Source organism: Eubalaena glacialis, chromosome 8 (genome assembly GCF_028564815.1).
Source record: "Eubalaena glacialis isolate mEubGla1 chromosome 8, mEubGla1.1.hap2.+ XY, whole genome shotgun sequence".
Taxonomy (NCBI): domain Eukaryota; kingdom Metazoa; phylum Chordata; class Mammalia; order Artiodactyla; family Balaenidae; genus Eubalaena; species Eubalaena glacialis.
The window spans coordinates 48,155,025-48,177,798 of record NC_083723.1 but is presented as its reverse complement, the minus strand read 5'-3'; the positions used below and the strand labels follow the sequence as shown (position 1 = coordinate 48,177,798).

The 22,774-nt window shown below is 35.3% G+C and overlaps 1 protein-coding gene across 1 annotated transcript in view; it reads left to right on the top strand.

The window, feature by feature from the left end:
• Window positions 1-22,774, top strand: part of SEMA3A (semaphorin 3A) — a 226,535-nt gene that overhangs the window by 162,692 nt on the left and 41,069 nt on the right. Inside the window, exons 7-10 of the mRNA XM_061197662.1 lie at window positions 15,453-15,595; window positions 17,369-17,483; window positions 17,573-17,642; window positions 20,054-20,198. Of these exons, the coding sequence (XP_061053645.1) occupies window positions 15,453-15,595; window positions 17,369-17,483; window positions 17,573-17,642; window positions 20,054-20,198 (473 nt within the window). The remainder of the gene's footprint in view (window positions 1-15,452; window positions 15,596-17,368; window positions 17,484-17,572; window positions 17,643-20,053; window positions 20,199-22,774) is intronic.

The following is a 22,774-nucleotide window of genomic DNA, read 5'->3' as shown; positions in this document are numbered from 1 at the left end:
AAATATTTTTTTTAATTGTAAAAATGAAGTTATACGATTTACATAATTTACAATTGGTCTTTGTTCTTCTCAGTTGTCTTTAACAGGTTTATAGCTTTCTTATCAGCTGGCTTCTGATTCAGCTTGCTTTCATTAGCAATCTAAGTTTCTGTTACGATTAACTTTTTTTTTTTCCCTTTTTTTTTTTTTTTTTGGTGGCACCACGCAGCTTGCAGGATATTAGTTCCCTGACCAGGGATCGAACCCGGGCCCCCAGCAGTAGAAGCATGGAGTTTTAGCCACTGGACCGCCAGGGAATTCCCACCATTAACTTTTAAACATATATTTACATAGGATATTTCTCAAAGTTTTATAAACAGTGTTCTAAAATAATAACAGCTAGCAATTTTGAAGCCCTGTGATACAGTGATATAGATAGGTAGGGAGGGAGATGTTAGATAGATAGATAGACAGACAGACATATATGTATATGTAGGTGTAGATGTATATATATTTTCTAATGTAATTCTCCCAGCACCCCTCAGAGGCATGTGCTTCTGACAGATAAAGAAACTGAGGCTAGTTGACGTTAATTAATTTTTTGAAGTTACAAGTCTAGTGAGTGGGAGAAGCCTCGTTTCTATCCAGTTCTCTTTGACTCCTATCACAGAACAGTTTTTATGTATGTACAATGAAGTAAGAATTTGTTTATTTTTATGTTGTTAATTCAAGGTATATATTTAGTAAGGATTTTCCTTCCTACATAGTCATAATGTCAGTGAAATCACCTTTTAAGTGTGAAGAGAACAAGAGTGTATATGTTTTTTTGTGAACTATGTGAATTTTCAAGCCTTCCTGTCCTCTCATAGATGGTGTCAGGATTGATTCACAGAGTTAGATAATTAGGGCTGTTCTTCTGCAGTGGGTTTTCTTTTTCCTTCTGTTCTGGTCTGGAACCCCCTAACATGCTTTACAAGAGGATTGTCTGAATGTTTCACGGTGTGAAACTAAGTATTCCTCTTAAAGTTGCACAAGAGAGTTTATAATCATTAATTCCAACCTCTATCCAGATGAACTATCTGTAATTTATGTCCTAGAAAACCAATATATGTCCTACCTTTTAAATTTATAGGTACTCCAAAAGCCTTAATTAATCATCCAGTAGATTTGATTCATTTTCAGAAAAAATATTTCTACAGTTTTAGTTGGATGTTCTTGTTCTTTGGAGATTGTCAGTGGAAGGGAGAAGTCCAGTCAAATGCTGGTCAGAATTTTGCCATACTAGCGAATCCGATTGATCCTAATGCTGAGAGCAGCAAAATGTGTTCATTATTTAAATAAGCTCAAGCTGCCAAATGAATCATAAAGGCAGCCGTATGCCTCATGCCAAGGTGTCATTTTCATTAAGTGTGAGATTGCACCTGAAGGACAGTTTAATTTTCAGATGCTAAAAATATTTCGACAGAGTGGTACTGTTACAAGTAGCAGGTGGTGCCCAAACGTGAATTTGGCAAGAAATGCCATCTGTGGGATGAGGTGTAGAAGAATGTCAAGGGGGTGGTAACAGAGATAAAGGGGGAAAGGAAAGAAGTGTATTTACTTACCATTTATTGCTGTTATCATGATTAAAGATTCCATGCTTCACATAATAGCATTGGCCCAAGAGTATTAAATATGATTATTTGTTCAGCTTCTACCCTGTGCTCAGGGACATTGCAAAAGTAGCACAGTACCTGTAAAGACAAAGTTTCTTCCCCGAAGGCATACCATTTAAGCTATGCAGATGAGAGAATCTTTCCAACTCTATTTACCCTTTGTAGTGTTTACATTGCAGTTGTGTACTGGCAAGATTAATGCACTTTGATCTTGCTTAAATGGATTTTACCCTTTTCTTTTGATGTTCAGCTTTTAATACACATCCACATCAACTTCCTGCTTCACATTGCAAGAAATATATTCAAATTGTACAAGCTCAAAGATTTTGTTAAATCATTGTCACTTGGGATTTTGTGAACTTTACAGAGTAGAGAACTGTACAGAGTTGCAATGTGGAGAGGTATCTAGGGGCATTGTAACTGTTTACATTATTAAAAAATCTGTAAATATGTGTCTGTTAGTTTCAATGGACTTGGGCCATATTGAAATCAGGAATTTGTGTCTGAGGACTGGAAATAGACAGTCTCTGATTTAATGGGTTACAGAACACAAATTTTAAAAGAAAAAAACTAGTGGGTTTGGGTTTTTCATTTCTGCTTGCCATTTGCTGGGAGTAACTGGAAGTAGAATAACTTCCTTTGTGAATACCATGAATTTTCTTAGATTCCTAAGGAGAACTAATAAAGTAGGTCAATCTGAATGAATTTTGGTAAAACTTACATGTGGAGTTTTTGATCACACAGCAAGTTATTGAATTGCTTGAAGTTTCTCAGGACAGTGGTAATCTCTGACCCCTAACATATGCATTGATCTTAGCTTCATAAAATGGAGAGACATGCTTTCTGATATTTTAATCCTATTGATGAAATCTAATTTTGAAAAATTACAAACAGATAATCTTTTTTTACTGCGTTAATTACCTAATACAAAAGGATGCAATCAGAAAAAGAAAGCTTCTTCCAAGTTCAAAGAACATTTATAACATTTCAGAAGAACATTTTGAAAACCCACTATTGCATAATAACTCTTAGAAATAGTTGCAATTTAAAGAAGCATGTCTAAGCATTTCTTTAACCAGGAACCTTTGTTAAGGCTATGATGATTTCTATTCATCCCCAAAGCTTCAATAAACTATGTCAAAAAGCAAGAAAATGTGATTCTTTAAAAAAAAAAAAAACCTTACACATTTTAGTTCAGCAAATTCATTCGTTTATTAATTCATTCATTCATTTATTTAGGAGTGATGTTCTGTTTCAGAAATTATACTTATACTGGAAGAACTAGGAAAATATAGAGAGACCAGCTTACAAGAATAGAGGGGAAAGAAAACAAATTATTAAATAGAGTTTTATGGATTCTGATTGAGGAATATGCACCAGGTGCCAGAAAACAGTTTGTATGCTAAAAGGTGGTAGACCATACAAGGTGGTTTGGAGAAGGTGAGGCCAGAAGCAGGGAAAACATTGAATGTGGCTGCCAGGAGAGGAGAGATAAGGGCCTACATTTGGGTAGCTGCAGTGAGATAGATTCAAAATAAATTTTTAGTATATATAGAAGCTGAAGGTAAGAGAGGGAGAAATATAGGACAAATGCTTATCATAACAAATATGAAGAGGAACATAATAGAAAAAGAATTAAGTGATATAGCAGAGGTAGAAGCAAACTTTCCTCCATGTTCTGTGAGATAAATGCCTGTGAAGATGGTAGATGTGTTGTCTTCTAGAATGATATGCAGGTTCACTAAGGGGCTAAAGAAGGGAAACTGTGGTCAGTTCTACTGGAAGGTAAGTCGAGGTTAGTTCGTGGATGATGTGGATTGCCCTTAGTTTATTTTCTATATCAGAGACAGTATGAATAATGAAAGTGACAAGGTTTCCCACTTTCCTCTTGTGCTAGAAAGTTCTGAACCAAAACTGTGGTCCGTCTTAAGCAGGTGTATTGATGAATGTAGTATCTCCTTTTAGCCCTGTTACTGGCCCAGAGTAATATCAGCCCTATTGCCCTTTCTGCTTGCCACATCTTAATTTACGCTACTTTGTCATATCCTATGACACTTGAAATCTGTTCTGGAAAATATATGGTGTAAATGCATTTGTATTTCTTTCTGTAGCACTGCATGGATGATGGCTTAGAAGAAATAGATAATACATGTGGAAGACCAGTTAGATGATTCCAAAAGTATAACTGTTAAGTGAAAAGAACAAGAATTGTGCTGGCAAATTTAAGACTATAAAACAGGGAGAAGAAGTGAAAACAATAGCAGGAATAAGTTTGATAATATATTTAGAGTAGAGAACAGAAGTCCTGCATGAGATGGGGGCAATGTAAGGTAAAAACACATTTTATATCTAGGTGCCGCTCTTGACATTAACCAAAATGGAACAGGAAGAGCAGAAACAGTTTTTAAGGAAAAGTTGACAAGTTCTTTGCTAAGCATGACGAATTAAAGTTTCAGTGAGATTTCTAAGTAGAAAATTTTAGCCAAAATTTTGAAGTGCAGAATTGGATGTAGGAAGAAAAGAAAGGTTTATATAGTTTGGTGATACTTTAAGCATTATAAGTGAATAAATCCCCAAAGAAAAAAACTTTAAAAATAAAGAAAATTAAGAATATTAAAATAATGGAAGCAATACCAGGAGATAACTTTATTTATAGGAGTAGAAAGAAATAAAAGTGCCCCCACAAAATTTAAGGAATGTCTATATTTAGGGATTTAGGAAAAGAGAGTCCTAAAGGAAATTATGAAGATTTGATTATTAACAATTCAGGCTCAGAGACAAAAAAGCCACAAACCAGAGAAGCAATAAAAATTTGGGGGAAGATCTGAATATTTCATTGTGTCAACGGCTAAAGACAAAGGAAGATGAGTACCAATTTGCTGATTTGGTGGTTTCTGTTGTTTCTCATTAAGAACACTACCAATGGTGAAAGTTGCCAAAATCTATAGACAGCAAAGAGTTGAGAAGCAAGTGGTAACTGGGGCAGGGAGTATATGTACTCTCCAAGAAGTTCTATGGCTTAATGGGTGCAAAAAGCCACAATAGATTCCATGGAGTGTCCGTGGAAGTTTTCTGGTTTTCTTTTTCTTTCTCAGGATAAAAAGACTTAAAAGATTGACCATTCAACAAAAGATTGCCTTCTTCCCTTCATTTTACAGCTCCCCAGTTGCTAGATTTCTTCCTGCTTTTCATCACTTTTCTCAGGGCTCCATTCTATCCTCTTTTATCTTTTTATGCTATACCCTCCTAATCACCCCATTGACTTTACTTTTAAATAGCTTCAACTATAGGCCTCTCTTCTTTTCTAAGCTCTTTTTTTTTTAATTTTTGCATTTTATTTTACTTTTTTTTTATACAGCAGGTCCTTATTAGTGATCAATTTTATACACATCAGTGTATACATGTCAATCCCAATCGCCCAGTTCATCACACCACCACCCCACACCCACCGCCGCTTTCCCCCCTTGGTGTCCATATGTTTGTTCTCTACATCTGTGTCTCAATTTCTGCCCTGAAAACCAGTTCATCTGTACCATTTTTCTAGGTTCCACATACATATATGCATTAATATACAATATTTGTTTTTCTCTTTCTGACTTACTTCACTCTGTATGACAGTCTCTAGATTCATCTACGTCTCTACAAATGACCCAATTTCATTCCTTTTCATGGCTGAGTAATATTCCATTGTATATATGTACCACAACTTCTTTATCCATTCGTCTGTTGATGGGCATTTAGGTTGCTTCCATGACCTGGCTATTGTAAATAGTGCTGCAATGAACGTTGGGGGGCATGTGTCTTTTTGAATTATGGTTTTCTCTGGGTATATGCCCAGTAGTGGGATTGCTGGGTCGTATGGTAGTTCTATTTTTAGTTTTTTAAGGAACCTCCATACTATTCTCCGTAGTGGCTGTATCAATTTACATTCCCACCAACAGTGCAAGAGGGTTCCCTTTTCTCCACACCCTCTCCAGCATTTGTTGTTTGTAGATTTTCTGATGGTGCCCATTCTAACTGGTGTGAGGTGCTACCTCATTGTAGTTTTGATTTACATTTCTCTAATAATTAGTGATGTTGAGCAGCTTTTCATGTGCTTCTTGGCCATCTGTATGTCTTCTTTGGCGAAATGTCTATTTAGGTCTTCTGCGCATTTTTGGATTGGGTTGTTTGTATTTTTAATATTGAGCTGCATGAGCTCTTTATATATTTTGGAGATTAATCCTTTGTCCATTGATTCCTTTGCAAATATTTTCTCCCATTCTGAGGGTTGTCTTTTCATCTTGTTTATGGTTTCCTTTGCTGTACAAAAGCTTTTAAGTTTCATTAGGTCCCATTTGTTTATTTTTGTTTTTATTATCATTACTCTAGGAGGTGGATCAAAAAAGATCTTGCTGTGATTTATGTTAAAGAGTGTTCTTCCTATGTTTTCCTCTAAGAATTTTATAGTGTCTGGTCTTACATTTAGGTCTCTAATCCATCTTGAGTTTACTTTTGTGTATGGTGTTAGGGAGTGTTCTTATTTCATTCTTTTACATGTAGCTGTCCAGTTTTCCCAGCACCACTTATTGAAGACACTGTCTTTTCTCCATTGTATATCCTTGCCTCCTTTGTCATAGATTAGTTGACCATAGGTGCATGGGTTTATCTCTGGGCTTTCTATCTTGTTCCATGGATCTATGTTTCTGTTTTTGTGCCAGTACCACATTGTCTTGATGACTGTAGCTTTGTAGTACAGTCTGAAGTCAGGGAGTCTGATTCCTCCGGCTCCGTTTTTTTCCCTCAAGACTGCTTTGGCTATTTGGGGTCTTTTGTGTCTCCATACAAATTTTAAGATTTTTTGTTCTACTTCCGTAAAAAATGCCATTGGTAATTTGATAGGGATTGCATTGAATCTATAGATAGCTTTGGGTAGTATAGTCATTTTCACAATATTGATTCTTCCAATCCAAGAACATGGTATATCTCTCCATCTGTTGGTATCATCTTTAACTTCTTTCATCAGTGTCTTATAGTTTTCTGCATACAGGTCTTTTGTCTCCTTAGGTAGGTTTTTTCCTAGGTATTTTATTCTTTTTGTTGCAATGGTAAATGGGAGTGTTTCCTTAATTTCTCTTTCAGGTTTTTCATCATTAGTGTATAGTAATGCAAGAGACTTCTGTGCATTAATTTTGTATCCTGAAACTTTACCAAATTCATTGATTAGCTCTAATAGTTTTCTGGTGGTGTCTTTAGGATTCTCTATGTATAGTATCATGTCATCTGCAAACAGTGACAGTTTTACTTCTTCACTTCCAAAACTATGTTGAATAATAGTGGTGAGAGTGGACATCCTTGTCTTGTTCGTGATCTTAGAGGAAATGGTTTCACTTTTTCACCATTGAGAATGGTGTTTGCTGTGGGTTTGTTGTATATGGCCTTTATTATGTTGAGGTAGTTTCCCTCTATGCCCACTTTCTGGAGAGTTTTTATCATAAATGGGTGTTGAATTTTTCAGAAGCTTTTTCTGCATCTATTGAGATGATCATATGCTTTTTATTCTTCCATTTGTTAATATGGTTTATCACATTGATTGATTTACGTATATTGAAGAATCCTTGCATCCCTAGGATAAATCCCACTTGATCATGGTGTATGATCCTTTTAATGTGTTGTTGGATTCTGTTTGCTAGTATTTTGTTGAGGATTTTTGCATCTATATTCATCAGTGATATTGGTCTGTAATTTTCTTTTTTTGTAGTATCTTTGTCTGGTTTTGGTATCAGGGTGATGGTGGCCTCATAGAATGAGTTTGGGAGTGTTCCTTCCTCCGCAGTTTTTTGGAAGAGTTTGAGAAGGATGGGTGTTAGCTCTTCTCTAAATGTTTGACAGAATTCACCTGTGAAGCCATCTGGTCCTGGACTTTTGTTTGTTGGAAGATTTTTAATCACAGGTATAGGAAGGCTATACCTTTCTAAGAATTTGTCCATTTCTTCCAGGTTGTCCGTTTTATTGGCATAGAGTTGCTTGTAGTAGTCTCTTATGATGCTTTGTATTTCTGCCGTGTCTGTTGTAACTTCTCCTTTTTCATTTCTAATTTTATTGATTTGAGTCATCTCCCTCTTTTTCTTGATGAGCCTGACTAATGGTTTATCAATTTTGTTTATCTTCTCAGAAAACCAGCTTTTAGTTTTATTGATCTTTGCTATTGTTTTCTTTGTTTCTATTTCATTTATTTCTGCTCTCATTTTATGATTTCTCTCCTTCTGCTAACTTTGGGTTTTGTTTGTTCTTCTTTCTCTAGTTCCTTTAGGTGTAAGGTTAGATTGTTTATTTGAGATGTTTCTTGTTTCTTGAGGTAGGCTTGTACAGCTGTAAACTTCCCTCTTCAACTGCTTTTGCTGCATCCCATAGGTTTTGGATCGTCATGTTTTCACTGTCATTTGTCTCCAGGTATTTTTTGGTTTCCTCTTTGATGTCTTCATTGATCTCTTGGTTATTTAGTAACGTATTGTTTAGCCTCCATGTGTTTGTGTCTTTTACGTTTTTTTCCCCTGTAATTCATTTCTAATCTCATAGTGTTGTGGTCAGAAAAGATGCTTGATATGATTTCAGTTTTCTTAAATTTACTGTGGCTCGATTTGTGACCCAGGATGTGAACTATCCTTGAGAATATTCTGTGCGCACCCGAGAAGAAAGTGTAATCTGCTGTTTTTGGATGGAATGTCCTATAAATATCAATTAAATCTATCTGGTCTATTGTGTCATTTAAAGCTTCTGTTTCCTTATTTATTTTCATTTTGGATGATCTGTCCATTGGTGTAAGTGAGGTGTTAAAGTCCCCCACTATTATTGTGTTACTGTCGATTTCCTCTTTTATAGCTCTTGGCAGTTGCCTGATGTATTGAGGTGCTCCTATGTTGGGTGCATATATATTTATAATTGTTATATCTTCTTCTTGGATTGATCCCTTGATCATTATGTAGTGTCCTTCCTTGTCTTTTGTAACATTCTTTATTTTAAAGTCTATTTTATCTGACATGAGTATTGCTACTCCAGCTTTCTTTTGATTTCCATTTGCATGGAATATCTTTCTCCATCCCCTCACTTTCAGTCTGTATGTGTCCCTAGATCTGAAGTGGGTCTCTTGTAGACAGCATATATATGGGTCTTGTTTTTGTATCCATTCAGCAAGCCCATGTCTTTTGGTTGGAGCATTTAATCCATTCGCATTTAAGGTAATTATCGATATGTATGTTCCTATTACCATTTTCTTAATTGTTTTGGGTTTGTTTTTGTGCGTCTTTTTCTTCTCTTGTGTTTCCCACTTAGAGAAGTTCCTTTAGCATTTGTCGTAGAGCTGGTTTGGTGGTGCTGAATTCTCTTAGCTTTTGCTTGTCTGTAAAGCTTTTGATTTCTCCATCGAATCTGAATGGATCCTTGCCGGGTAGAGTGATCTTGGTTGTAGGTTCTTCCCTTTCATCACTTTAAGTATATCATACCACTCCCTTCTGGCTTGTAGAGTTTCTGCTGAGAAATGAGCTGTTAACCTTATGGGAGTTCCCTTGTATGTTATTTGTTGTTCTTCCCTTGCTGCTTTTAATAATTTTTCTTTGTCTTTAAATTTTGCCAGTTTGATTACTATGTGTGTCAGTGTGTTTCTCCTTGGCTTTATCCTGTATGGGACTCTGCACTTCCTGGATTTGGGTGGCTATTTCCTTTCCCATGTTAGGGAAGTTTTCGACTATAATCTCTTCAAATGTTTTCTTGGGTCCTTTCTCTCTGTCTTCTCCTTCTGAGAGGCCTATAATCCGAATGTTGTTGTATTTAATGTTGTCCCAGAGGTCTCTTAGGCTGTCTTCATTTCTTTTCATTCTTTTTTCTTTATTCTGTTCCACAGCAGTGAATTCCACCATTCTGTCTTCCAGGTCACTTACCCATTCTTCTGCCTCAGTTATTCTGCTATTGATTCCTTCTAGTGTAGTTTTCATTTCAGTTATTGCATTGTTCATCTCTGTTTGTTTGTTCTTTAATTCTTCTAGATCTTTGTTAAACATTTCTTGCATCTACTCGATCTTTGCCTCCACTCTTTTTCCGAGGTCCTGGATCATCTTCACTATCATTATTCTGAATTCTGTTTTCTGGAAGGTTGCCTATCTCCACTTCATTTAGTTGTTTTTCTGGGGTGTTATCTTGTTCTTTCATCTGGTACATAGCCCTCTGCCTTTTCCTTTTGTCTGTCTTTCTGTGAATGTGGTTTTTGTTCCACAGGCTGCAGGATTGTAGTTCTCCTTGCTTCTGCTGTCTGCCCTCTGGTTCATGAGGCTATCTAAGAGGTTTGTGCAAGCTTCCTGATGGGAGGGACTGGTGGTGGGTAGAGCTGGCTGTTGCTCTGGTGGGCAGAGCTCAGTAAAACTTTAATCCACTTGACTGCTGATGGGTGGGGCTGGGTTCCCTCCCTGTTGGTTGTTTGGCCTGAGGCAACCCAGCACTGGAGCCTACTGGGCTCTTTTGTGGAGCTAATGGCGGACTCTGGGAGGGCTCACACCAAGGAGTACTTCCCAGAACTTCTGCTGCCAGTGTCCTTGTCCCCACGGTGAGCCACAGCCACCTCCCGCCTCTGCAGGAGACCCTCCAACACTAGCAGGTAGGTCTGGTTCAGTCTCCTATGGGGTCACTGCTCCTTCCCCTGGGTCCCGATGTGCACACTACTTTGTGTGTGCCCTCCAAGAGTGGAGTCTCTGTTTCCCCCAGTCCTGTTGAAGTCCTGCAATCAAATCCCACTTGACTTCAAAGTCTGATTCTCTAGGAATTCCTCCTCCCCTTGCCAGATCCCCAGGTTGGGAAGCCTGACATGGGGCTCAGAACCTTCACTCCAGTGGGTGGACTTCTGTGGTATAAGTGTTCTCCAGTCTGTGAGTCACCCACCCACCAGTATGGGATTTGATTTTACTGTGATTGCACCCCTCCTGCCATCTCATTGTGGCTTCTCCTTTGTCTTTGTCTTTTTTGGTGAGTTCCAGTGTCTTCCTGTCGATGATTGTCCAGCAGCTAGTTGTGATTCTGGTGTTCTCGCAAGAGGGAGTGAGAGCACGTCCTTCTAGTCCGCCATCTTGGTTCCTCCCTCTCTAAGCTCTTCTATTTCATGGTCTAAGGGATAACTTCACAAGCATCTGCCTCTAAAGATGCACTAAACTGAGCTAGTCTTCCTTCCACATCTCGTATCTCTTCTTCCTCAAGTGTTCCTTCTTGGTAAATGATTCCTATCCCACCAGTTGTTTAAATCGGTCTTTCCTTTAATTTTACCATGATTTTTCTTACTACTTCTCACATTCAGCATCTTATCAGTGAACATAATCCATTGGTTCTACTTTCCCATAATCTCTGCATATGTCTCCTCTATCATACAAGTCCACATCACCATCATTTCTCACCAGTCTTCTAAGTAATCTTCCTGCCTTCATTCTTGCCTCAGTATATATTTTTTTCCTACAGCAGCCAGTGATCTTCTTAAAATAGAAACCTGGTAATGTCATTACTAGGTTTAAAATACTTCATTGGTTTCCCTTTTAGCCATTAGGACAATAAACTCCTGAACAATAAACTTCCTTCTTATGCTGGCCTCTACTTAACTTTCTGTCATCCTCTCTGACCACCTCTCTCTCCTGTTGCACAACATTCTCTGTTGTTTCTGTGACCTTGCACCTGTGTTTCTTCTACCTGGGAAACTCTTATTCTTCAGGTCTTGAATTACATGTCATATCTTCTGAGAAAAACTTTCCCTAATTCCTTCAAAGCAACATCAGTTGTCCCTTCTATTTCTCACTGCATTCATTCCAAACTCGTTTTTGCTTGTTATGTGCAATTTGATAATTGCTCTGTTTAACTGTTGGTATTCCCTCACAGATAGTAAGCACCATGTAGGCAGAAAACATTTCATCACAATATCCCCTAATCTTCCACAATTCAGCGCATAGAGTAAATGATTAGGAGATATTTGATAAATGAAAATATAAATGTAAGTGATTACATGAAGAATAGAGATTGCTTATTGGAGAAAAATTCTGTAGATTATTAGATTGAGAGCAAATAGAGAGAGGCCTTATATATATAATGGAAGGGAAATAATTCTTCCACAGAAAGGAAGAAAAGAACAATTGTGAGGGGTGTGAAGGAAGCAAAAGGAGGGAGTTCTTACTGAATGGCCTTGGTCTCAGCAGTATAACAAATTAGAAAGTCCATCTTTGGTGGGTAGATTGAGAGATGGCACATTAGTTGTTCTGAAGACAGTGAGAATGATTTTAAACAGTAGCTGATAATAAGTCTAAGGTGAGCCACTAAAAGTAAATAAAATAATTACTTAGCAACATTAGAATTCTTGTTTAGGATAAATAACTTGAATTTATAGCAAATCCATTTACTACGATTATATGGTTTTCTTCATCCTGGCTTAGGTATGGGGGCAAAGGGAAAAAAAGTTCTGGGGTTTCATAGGCAGGTAAGTGGAGGTTTAGGAGGCCAAGAGGTTCTAGGATGATAGGGAAGACAATTAGAATGACTGGTTAGAATGTTCATTTGATAAAGAGGGGAATTCACCAGAGCGGAGGGGAATAGACTGAGAGAATAAGAGGGGCAAGGAAGGGAGGGGCAAACTTTGGGGCATAAGTAGAAAATGAACAGTGAGCAGAGATTTTGGCCAAAAAAAAAAAAAGATTTTCTAAATTTGAAATATTAGAAGAATGGCTTCTTTTAAATTTTTGGAAGAGATCAACTAAAGACCTAATTTATTTTGAAATTAGAGTGAATGTTTTTTCAAGTATAAGATATAACCTAAATTTCTTGAAGAGAAGTCACATTGTTTTTCTTTGATAATCTCTTTTACTATTTTAATATATTTGGCTTTTGTTTTCTATGCCTAATGGTATTTTTTGTCTGTATCTGAAGCTGTGTCAAACTGTTAATTCACCTACCAAATCCTCTGTGCCTGTAGTATCAGATACTAAAGGAGAGACTAGAATTGAAGACCCTTTTAACAATTAATGTACGTGATAACTTGTTTGAATTATTTCCTACTAGAGCCCATATTTATAAGATGATAATTATCTTCACATATTTTAGAGATGGAAGCATGATGCTTGATAACTCCTTTTTTCATGCCCAAATACTAAGTTAAGAGAATATCTATAAGTATAAAATATTGTTTGCTTTGTTGTCATTTGTATGCTTCTAACATCACTCTTGCTAGATTGTAGCTTTCTGAAAACAAGGGATATATACTATTCATTTTGTTTTCTACATAGTGCCTTGCGTGTATTTGTGATCAAATAAAAGGTAGTAGGGTTTAATTACTTGAAATTCTTTAAGTTATTCAAGTGTTTATTTGAAAAACTTCCTTAATATGGGAGGTAGTATTAAACTGACTTCTCCATTTTTTCAGCATTAAAGCAGAAGAAAGTATGATTTTTCACTTTAATTCTGCAGCTGGATTATAATGAGATCTTATAATGAGAACTTAACATGTGACTGAGGCTTCCTTTTAGTATCATCATCATAACAACATAGTACATTTGTTAATATTTTACAAAGTTGTTTCACATGTACCAGTTAAGTTTAAAATACTTGTTTGTATGTGAACTGTTTATGACACAAGGTGAATTGAACTTAACACGAAATAAACCCAATTTGAAAATTAGGCAACTGAGATCTGAGAGGTAAGAGTCTTGCTAAAATGTCACAAAAGTTGTAAGTGATTGAACTGAGTTCTATCACGTGTAGGTCTGTGCTGTATATCTGCATGCACATGCACGCACACATACATGGACGTGCTGAATTTCTGAATCTAGAAATCTGACTTCATCAGTGGGGTAGTAATTATTGGGTTTGTAACTTAATTTGTACTGTTGTCACATTAATCCACTCAACATTCTTCAGGAGACAAAAACATGTATACAAATATGCTTATGAATATGATTAAGTAGAAATTTATGAAGAAAAACCACCTTTGCAACATTTATTAAAGTTGAAGTAATGTATTATTAAAAATTCTAGTCCTGATTCCAACTTTTGAGGTTTTATTCTCCTTCCCTTATTCCACTGGCATACTGAACTTTAAATATGAATAGGTAATATTTCATATGTTTCGCATTACTTACAGGGTCTGTATAATTTGCCTGAAAAAGATAGTGGAGTGTAGCCCTGTGAAATATACTAAGTACATGGTCCCAGAGCAAATGCTAAAGGAAAGTTACAAGTGTAGTACACATGACAACATGATTATTCACAGGTGAAAAGGTTAGGACTAAATAAGATGGATAAAGCTGGTTTCAATATTCTGATCCCTTTCCTGGTATCTTAAGTATGGTGCTGACCTAGGTGTGTATATTTCATTGTTAACTTGATAACATAATACACCATGGAAGTAAAAGTAGGTTATTGTGAGAACTTAAATACCTGCAACGATCCTAAGTGCTTTCAATGAAACAAACTCAGCTTCTTAGTATGTTACATTGTTAAAGCCGTGAAGCAATTACATATTGTTAGTTTATATGAGCCCACAGCCATATCAAGCCAGGTACTTACGGAAGTATGTTTTGAAGTGGGACTCTAGACGTCACAAATACACCTTCTGCATAATCTAGGCAGTCTTGTTTTTTCCTTTTCTCTTTCCTTGTCTTCTTGCACAGATATTCATTGAATGCCCACAGTGTTTTAAGCTCTAGGATCATAGCATCAAACAAAACACGCCAAGTCCTTGTTCTCATCGAACTGATATTCATTGGGATGGAGAGGGAGACAGACAATAAGCAAATGAAGATTAAAGAGAGACAAAGAAACAGAGAGATGTAGCATAGCAGGTGTTTCATAATGTTAGGAAGAAAAGTAATGCATGTAAGTAGGGGTAAGGCTTTCAGCACTTTAAATTAGGGTAGTCAACAAAGATGTCTTTGATAACGTAATATTTTGAACAAAGACCTGAGTAAAAATAAGAATCCTGTCTTCAGAATATATGAGGGTAGAGAGTTACACAGTGAGGAAAAATCTGAGGCAGTACTGAGAGTGCTTGACCTGTTTGAGAACCAGGAAGGGGTTTGGTATGTCTGGCTAAGAGTAAGTTAGGGAAGGGAAGGGTAGGAAGAAGAAAAGTCATGTGAGGTAGCAGGGACCAGATGGTAAATGACTTCTGGTCACTGGAAGGAGTTTGCATTTTATTATGTGTGATTTGAAAAGATATAGGAGGGTTTAGATATGTCTGAAGTGACATATCAGAGGTACACACTGTTGTGTGGAGACTCAGAGAACTCAAGGGTAACTACACGGTTTGGGGCTTGAGTACCTCGTAAATGACGATGCCATTTAATGAGATGGGGTACAACTTGAGAAAATTTCTTTTGTTTTGTTTTATATGAATCTCATCTCTCCCCTCCCACCTAGTTTTTGCTCGAAAGTGGAATAGACCAATTGGTAGTTTGATTTGAATTATTTTATGCTTGAAAGAAAGAATAACAATGGTGATGACAATAAGTAATATTTAATAGCCCTTACACTTTGCAAAATGTTTTAATATCCAGTAATGCATCTGCACTATATGGTCACATGGAGGATTTCTGCACCTACTCCTAACTTTATGGAAAAAAATAATTTTTGAGACATAAGGTGATTTGTAACATACTTTAAAATACATAAAGAACAGTTCACATCTACTGAAAAAGAGTGAACTAAAGAGAGATTAGGTCTTGAAATATGTCACATAGGGGTTAAGAGAAAATTGAAAATGGACTGTAATGAATGGTCTTATTACCCAACTGTGAATTAATATATATGCTATAATTTGTCTCTCAGATCCAAGGTTCATTAGTGCCCACCTCATCCCAGAAAGTGACAACCCTGAAGATGACAAAGTGTATTTTTTCTTCCGTGAAAATGCGATAGATGGAGAACACACTGGAAAAGCCACTCACGCTAGAATAGGTCAGATATGCAAGGTGAGGTAAAGAAAAAAATGAGGAGGGTATCATTGTCCAATCGCAGATTTTTCCTTTTCCACCTTTGTACAAATATAATGAAAAATATGGCTAAAATGCTTGACTGATCACTATAAATATTTAAATAACAAAAGAAGATTGAAAACATATTATAGTTGTTTATGAATAACTTCATAGTCAAACATAGAGGTACAGGTTGTGAGGTGTTATTTCACAATTACATTAAATAATATTAGTTTGAAATCCTAGAGAAATAATTTTTTTCGTATTACCTGGGAAAATATAATTTTTGTATTCTCAGACCTAGCATAGGTTCCTACAATGTATAAGTTTTCAATGAATATTTTTTGTTGGAAATAACTCAAGTATGAATATAAAAGAGACAAGTGTTAAAGCTTGTTCTTATGAATTGATTATAGCATCCTATATACACATATGTGCACACACACATAATTTTGAAGCTCTGAACTTTCATATACTGTGTGGCACAAATTCAGATGTGATATGTATTATAATGTTAGATATATAGAATAAAAAATTGGTCAGTAAATACGTATAGATTAGTTAGTATTAGTGTGAAAATATGATAACAATACTATTCTTACCCTCTATACTGTATAGTACAGTATATATGAAATATGAATGAAGCTAACTGTTATTATATATTAAAGCACCTTTCATCTCAAGAAAAATCACAAGGACAAATCCAGTTACTGTCTTAAAATGAAATTATTTCTTTTTAAAAAAAAAATCATGAAATTTAAAAAATCCCTGTCTTGGGGGCGGGGGTATCCTCTTTCCTATCCCAATCATGATCTAATTATTTATCTGTAGTATATTAAATTACTGGAAAATTAAAAGTTTTAATGCTCTGGAAACATGCAAATGATATATGCAGTATATGAGAATCTTTTCTCCACAAAATATAAGGCATATTTAAAAGCAGTACTTACAAGGGTTAAAAAAATCTTTATACTAAATAAAATCGTATAAACAAAATATAAATCAGTGTTACATTTTTGAAGAAAAAGTTATTTTCCTTCAAACATATGCACATAAATATTACTTTATAAGACTATAAGTTACTGGTAAATCCATACCATCATAATAGAATTTATTGCTGCATCAGGTTACAGTTAAGTTTCATTTTCAGTGAGAAGATACTTTTTCAAAATTTTTGCTGTAGAATGAGTTTTCTTTATTAAGATTTATGCAGATGTTTTTTCAGCATGCTGTTTGTAAAGTCAGCATTGCGTCAACTGAGCTTTTAAAAATATTTGATGCTAGCATGCTTTTGTTTGTGGTGTATTTTCAGTATGGGTTATAAGGCATGCAGTTATTCTTTCATTCAGTAAATACTCATTAAGTGCCTACTATGTGCCAATGTGCTTACCTCTGTGAACCAGCCTACTTAGGTGAGTAAAATCTTAAGGAAAACTTACATAAGAAAGAGAGACTAAAAGCAAACCAAAACAAACACAAGAGTAATATTGTTCATTGCAAAGTGGTAACAGAATGGAAAAAGTACAGTGACTTTTTAATGCTAAGGCATATTTATTGTAAGTCACTCCTTGAACAAGGTTGGAGTGAATAGATTTCACCAAAAATATAATAAGAAAGCATAGTTACTTGTATCTAGTCATTTAAAATTCATTTCTCAATTTGAAAAACGAGGAATTGTGTTTTGTATCTGTCTCAAGATATGAGAAGATAAGATATTTGAAATTATCATTTGCATGCACAATTTCTAAAACCATTATTCTCTCCTTTCAGAATGACTTCGGGGGCCACAGAAGTCTGGTGAATAAATGGACAACATTCCTCAAAGCTCGTCTCATTTGTTCAGTGCCAGGTCCAAATGGCATTGACACTCATTTTGATGAATTGCGTAAGTAGCTGATGATGTCATATAGAGAGTATTCAAACTTTGCCATTACCTTAAAAAATGCAACTTTCTCCAATTTTGTTTTAAAACAGAGGATGTATTCCTAATGAATTCTAAAGATCCTAAAAATCCAATTGTATATGGAGTGTTTACAACTTCCAGGTAAATAATGCTTTGCTCTCTTATTATCATAGAAAATTCATGTCCTTTAGATGCTTTCCAAGTGTCCATAATTTGTGAAAATATTTTTGAAAGAACAACGTCGGCTAAACCTTTGAGCTCTTGTGCATTCTTGGGTGCCTGAAATAAGTCATGACCTAAATCATTTTTTACATAAATTTTAGCAAAGAATTCATTACTATAGATTTAATGATGAAAAATGTATGCCATGCCCTATGTATAGCTTTGACTTTAAAAATTTGAGTGAAATATTTGAGTAAAATATTATAAACATAGAACTCTGAGTTTTGTTAAAAGTTTGTAGTGATATTAACTAAGGGTGAAAAATCTTTTTCCCTCTCCTCTCCTTTCTCTTCTTCTTTGTCCCTACCCTCTCTTCCTCTCTCTCTCTCCTCCTACTTCTTCCCCATCTCCCCCTCTCCTCGCCCTCCTCCTTTCGTCATTCCCCATCTGCCTCAAAGCTCTTGCTGTCAATCAAGCAGTAATTATTTCCTGACTATTACATTCAGCATGAAGTTTACATTACCTGGAGTTGCTAAAAGAAACATATATTTAAATGCATATAAAGAGGGATATGCATTTGGATATGTATAAATGTTTAAAAGAAAAATAATTTAAAATCAAAAGTCAGGAAAAGTGCTGCAAGGGACTGTGATAGCATAAAGAAAGATTAACTACAATGTCCAGCACTGATTTTTTCTGTAAATATTAAAGCCATTACAAATTGATCGGACATTTTTACTTAATTTTTAAAATAACATGTAAAAATTAGGAAAACTATATTAGTAAAACCAGATGCAATTTCCCATACCTAAATATTTCTCCCCTTTGGTATAAAAACAGAATGACAGCTAAAGAATGTGGGAGGCTCAAATTAAACAAATATTAATCCATTTCTTCTGCTTCCTCATTGCTTAGTACAGTAGTTTTCAGTCTTACGCTCACGTCAGAATCGCCCAGAGAGCCTGTTAAAATACAGATGCTAGGCCCCGCCCTCAGAATCTCTGATTCAGTAGGAAGGGGTAGGGCCTAAGAACGCATTTCTAACAAATTCCCAGGTGATGCCCATGCCGTTGGTCTCGGAACCACACTTTGAGAATCACTGGCTTAGTAGGTAAAATAATTTCACCTCTCTGCTTCAGCGAGATTGATGTCATATATGAGTTAGTCTTAACAGCTGTAAATCCTAAAAAGATCTTTTGATGATGATGTATTCCATCAATAGATAAGCAAAGTGTATAACAATGAAAAAGGGACACATAAACATTATAGACTACTATAATGTATCAAATATGTATTAATTTGCTACTTATTCCATTATGAAAATATTATTGTTAAATTCTATAAATATTTACTGAAATTTACTGTGTGTCAAGTACCATGCGATATGTAATTTATGTTACAGAAAAGAAGCCAGGCATGGTTCCTTCCCTCATGAAGCTTGCACTCTACCAGACATTGTCTAGATGCACCAGTTTTCAATAATAAACTCTTATTACATATGTTTTTCATTTGGTCTAATTTTTATGTAATTTTCTATGGGTAGAGATTGATTAAAAGGTATGCATTCCATATTTTTAATGTGCATTACTGTTTTATATCTTTGTATAAATAAATCCCTCAAGCTGTATTTATATAAGCAAAATAAAATGGGAAATTGTGGCAGCTCATGGTAAACTTCCAATTTGCTTCAATTACCTGATTTTTTTGGTCCAACAAAATGATGGGGATAATTGCTGTAATACTCCACTTTTGCTAGGGTGTAATAGCTACTAACTTAAGATGATTTTCTGTGTTGGAAAGAGATGATTTTAAATGCCTTCACACAAATCGAACTCTGTTACTTGATCAAATACTTTTGTTGGTTTGGGAGTTAAAAATTATAATATAACACATTGACTATTCATCTTCACCAGTTTCAGTTTATAAAATGTGTTCTTAAACATTCTTTCTTGTTTAAACATTTCCTGGTTTCAGCAATGATGCTTAAGTCTTAACATAATACCAAAGTTTATATTTTTATTTTATCTGATATCAGAGTTAATCATTACCTTTTAGATTTTGTATATATGTTTTTCCTATCAGTGTTTACATATGATATGAATGTATATATTTATATCATATATTGTCTATTTATGAAATGAATATGTATATGTTCTATGAGTACTAAAGGTGTTTTCATCCATGCCTTCTAATTTTGAGCAATCATAATTTCGCTCTCTTGTGTATTATTGAAATATATATAAACATGTGACTTAAAAAATCCCAAACACTATTTGAGAATTTATGTTCAAGTATTGATAATTGCTATCTGAAATTTAAAATCTCAGTATAAATAGCTCTGTCATTGTGTAAAGATGAAAGTCTGTTTTTGTTCTGTCTGTCTTTTTTAGTAACATCTTCAAGGGGTCAGCCGTGTGCATGTATAGCATGAGTGATGTGAGAAGGGTGTTCCTGGGTCCATATGCTCACAGGGATGGTCCCAACTACCAGTGGGTGCCTTATCAAGGAAGAGTCCCCTACCCACGACCAGGAACTGTAAGTGGCCTAGGTGTTTAAGATAGGAAATGAATAAATTTATGCTGAAGGTTAAAAAAAAAAGCAGCTACATACATATTAAATATAGATAATGTAAAAGAAAAATTCCAAGACTATAAATGAAAGCAAGGCAAGGATTTTTCTCTGATAACCATGAAATTCCACATTTAAAGACATGTTCTTCACAGACATCAATGCTTAAGTTCAACACTTACCAGTAGTTAATACCAATAATTTATGAGAAATAGAAACTGAGCAGGTAGCCTTATTTATCTTCTTTTCTGAAAGAGATATAGTAAAAATGGCTTTCATGGAGAGTTGAAACAATTAGGATACACATAGACTTGCTCTCTCTGATTGTGGCAAAGGCTCAAGAATTGCACATTAAATAGGAGGAAACAAATTTAAATCAATATTATCTACCTGTGGAAGTGGGACACATCTCTCAAATAGGTAAAGAAGATATGCAAGGAAGAAACAAACAAAAACCTCATGGAAAGGGCCTAGGTGTTTTAACAGATGCTGTCTACTATCGCTGACCTCTCTCCTTGCAGCAATGTTGTGCACATTCAGGCTTAAAAAAAAGGTGGACAGAGCTCAAATTAAAATCAGCTTTAAGTCTGCAATTTAAAGTAGGGAGAAAAAAAGAAAAGACTCATACGGTAGAAAGTGAGTGAATATGACGTCAGATGTTCTAGAATATGTGGATGGAACCATCCAGTGCAACATTTCCTAACCCTAAGAATTTTTTTTTTTAACATCTTTATTGGAGTATAATGCTTTACAATGGTGTGTTAGCATACGGCATTTGTTTTTCTCTTTCTGACTTACTTCACTCTGTGTGACAGACTCTAGGTCTATCCACCTCACTACAAATAACTCAATTTCATTTCTTTTTATGGCTGAGTAATATTCCATTGTATATATGTGCCACATCTTCTTTATCCATTCATCTGTCGATGGACACTTAGGTTGCTTCCATGTCCTGGCTATTGTAAATAGAGCTGCAATGAACATTGTGGTACATGGCTCTTTTTGAATTATGGTCTTCTCAGGGTATATGCCCAGTAGTGGGATTGCTGGGTCATATGGTAGTTCTATTTTTAGTTTTTTAAGGAACCTCCATACTGTTCTCCATAGTGGCTGTATCAATTTACATTCCCACCAACAGTGCAAGAGGGTTCCCTTTTCTCCACACACTCTCCAGCATTTATTGTTTGTAGATTTTTTGATGATGGCCATTCTGACTGGTGTGAGGTGATACCTCATTGTAGTTTTGATTTGCATTTCTCTAATGATTAGTGATGTTGAGCATCCTTTCATGTGTTTGTTGGCAATCTGTATATCTTCTTTAGAGAAATGTCTGTTTAGGTCTTCTGCCCATTTTTGGATTGGGTTGTTTGTTCTTTTTGATATTGAGCTGCATGAGCTGCTTGTAAATTTTGGAGATTAATCCTTTGTCAGTTGCTTCATTTGCAAATATTTTCTCCCTTTCTGAGGGTTGTCTTTTTGTGTTGTTTATGGTTTCCTTTGCTGTACAAAAGCTTTTAAGTTTCATTAGGTCCCATTTGTTTATTTTTGTTTTTATTTCCATTTCTCTAGAAGGTGATAACCCTAAGAATCTTTAAGGAAATAATTTCATATGATGAAAAAACTTGTTCTTTAAGTTTAACCATTATTTTAATTTCATGTCAGTTTTATTGTTAAATTCAAGTAAATGATGTTTTTAGATGAGTTTATTAGGCATAGGATGCTTTTAATCTTCTTTATTTTCTATAAAATTTTTTGCTAAACTTATTTATGAGCATTTCATAAAGATTACTTCTAGCTGATGGAGCTTGTAAGTAAAAAACCTAAATAGGCTTTCAGAAGAAAAAATGAACAAGATAGACTATCCATTGATTATAAGAAGCCTGTTTTAACAGATTTATGCATACATACATATGTATATGTATGTGTGTGTGTGTGTGTGTGTGTATATATATATATATATATAAAATAGTATATTCAGTAGCCCAATACTTGTTCCCATTTCACAGATGAAGACTCTGAGGCAAAGAGAGGAGCCAAGATTCATTCCAGGCAGTTTGATTCTAGAGCCTGAATTCTCACCCATTGTTCATAGAGAGTTGTTATGACATGGTCCATTAAGTCAGCAGTGTGAACCCAGTGCTGGAGGCAGAAGACAGAAAGCACTGCCTAAGCTAGAAATTAGGGAGGGGCTGCCAAAAGGAGGCAACACCTTGCTCCGTGAATAAAATTCACTTAGATCAATCCATTAATCCCAAAAGGGGACAGCTGAGAATATGTCATTCCATCAACACTACTGGAGAAAAACATATTAAGAAGCCTTCAAGCAGTGTGTCAATAGAAGGGCATTTTCTTTATTTTTAAAGAAAAACCTACAGCTTAAGTAATACTAAATACAAAAATAAAAGTAAGGCAAGAAAGTGAGACAAATTGTAAGATAAAAATCTAAAATAAATAAATCTCTTCATTTTCAATCATTTCTAAATTTTTGCAAGTTGTTTTTAAATAGTGGTAGAAAAGCAAAAAATATTAATGTTATAAAATAT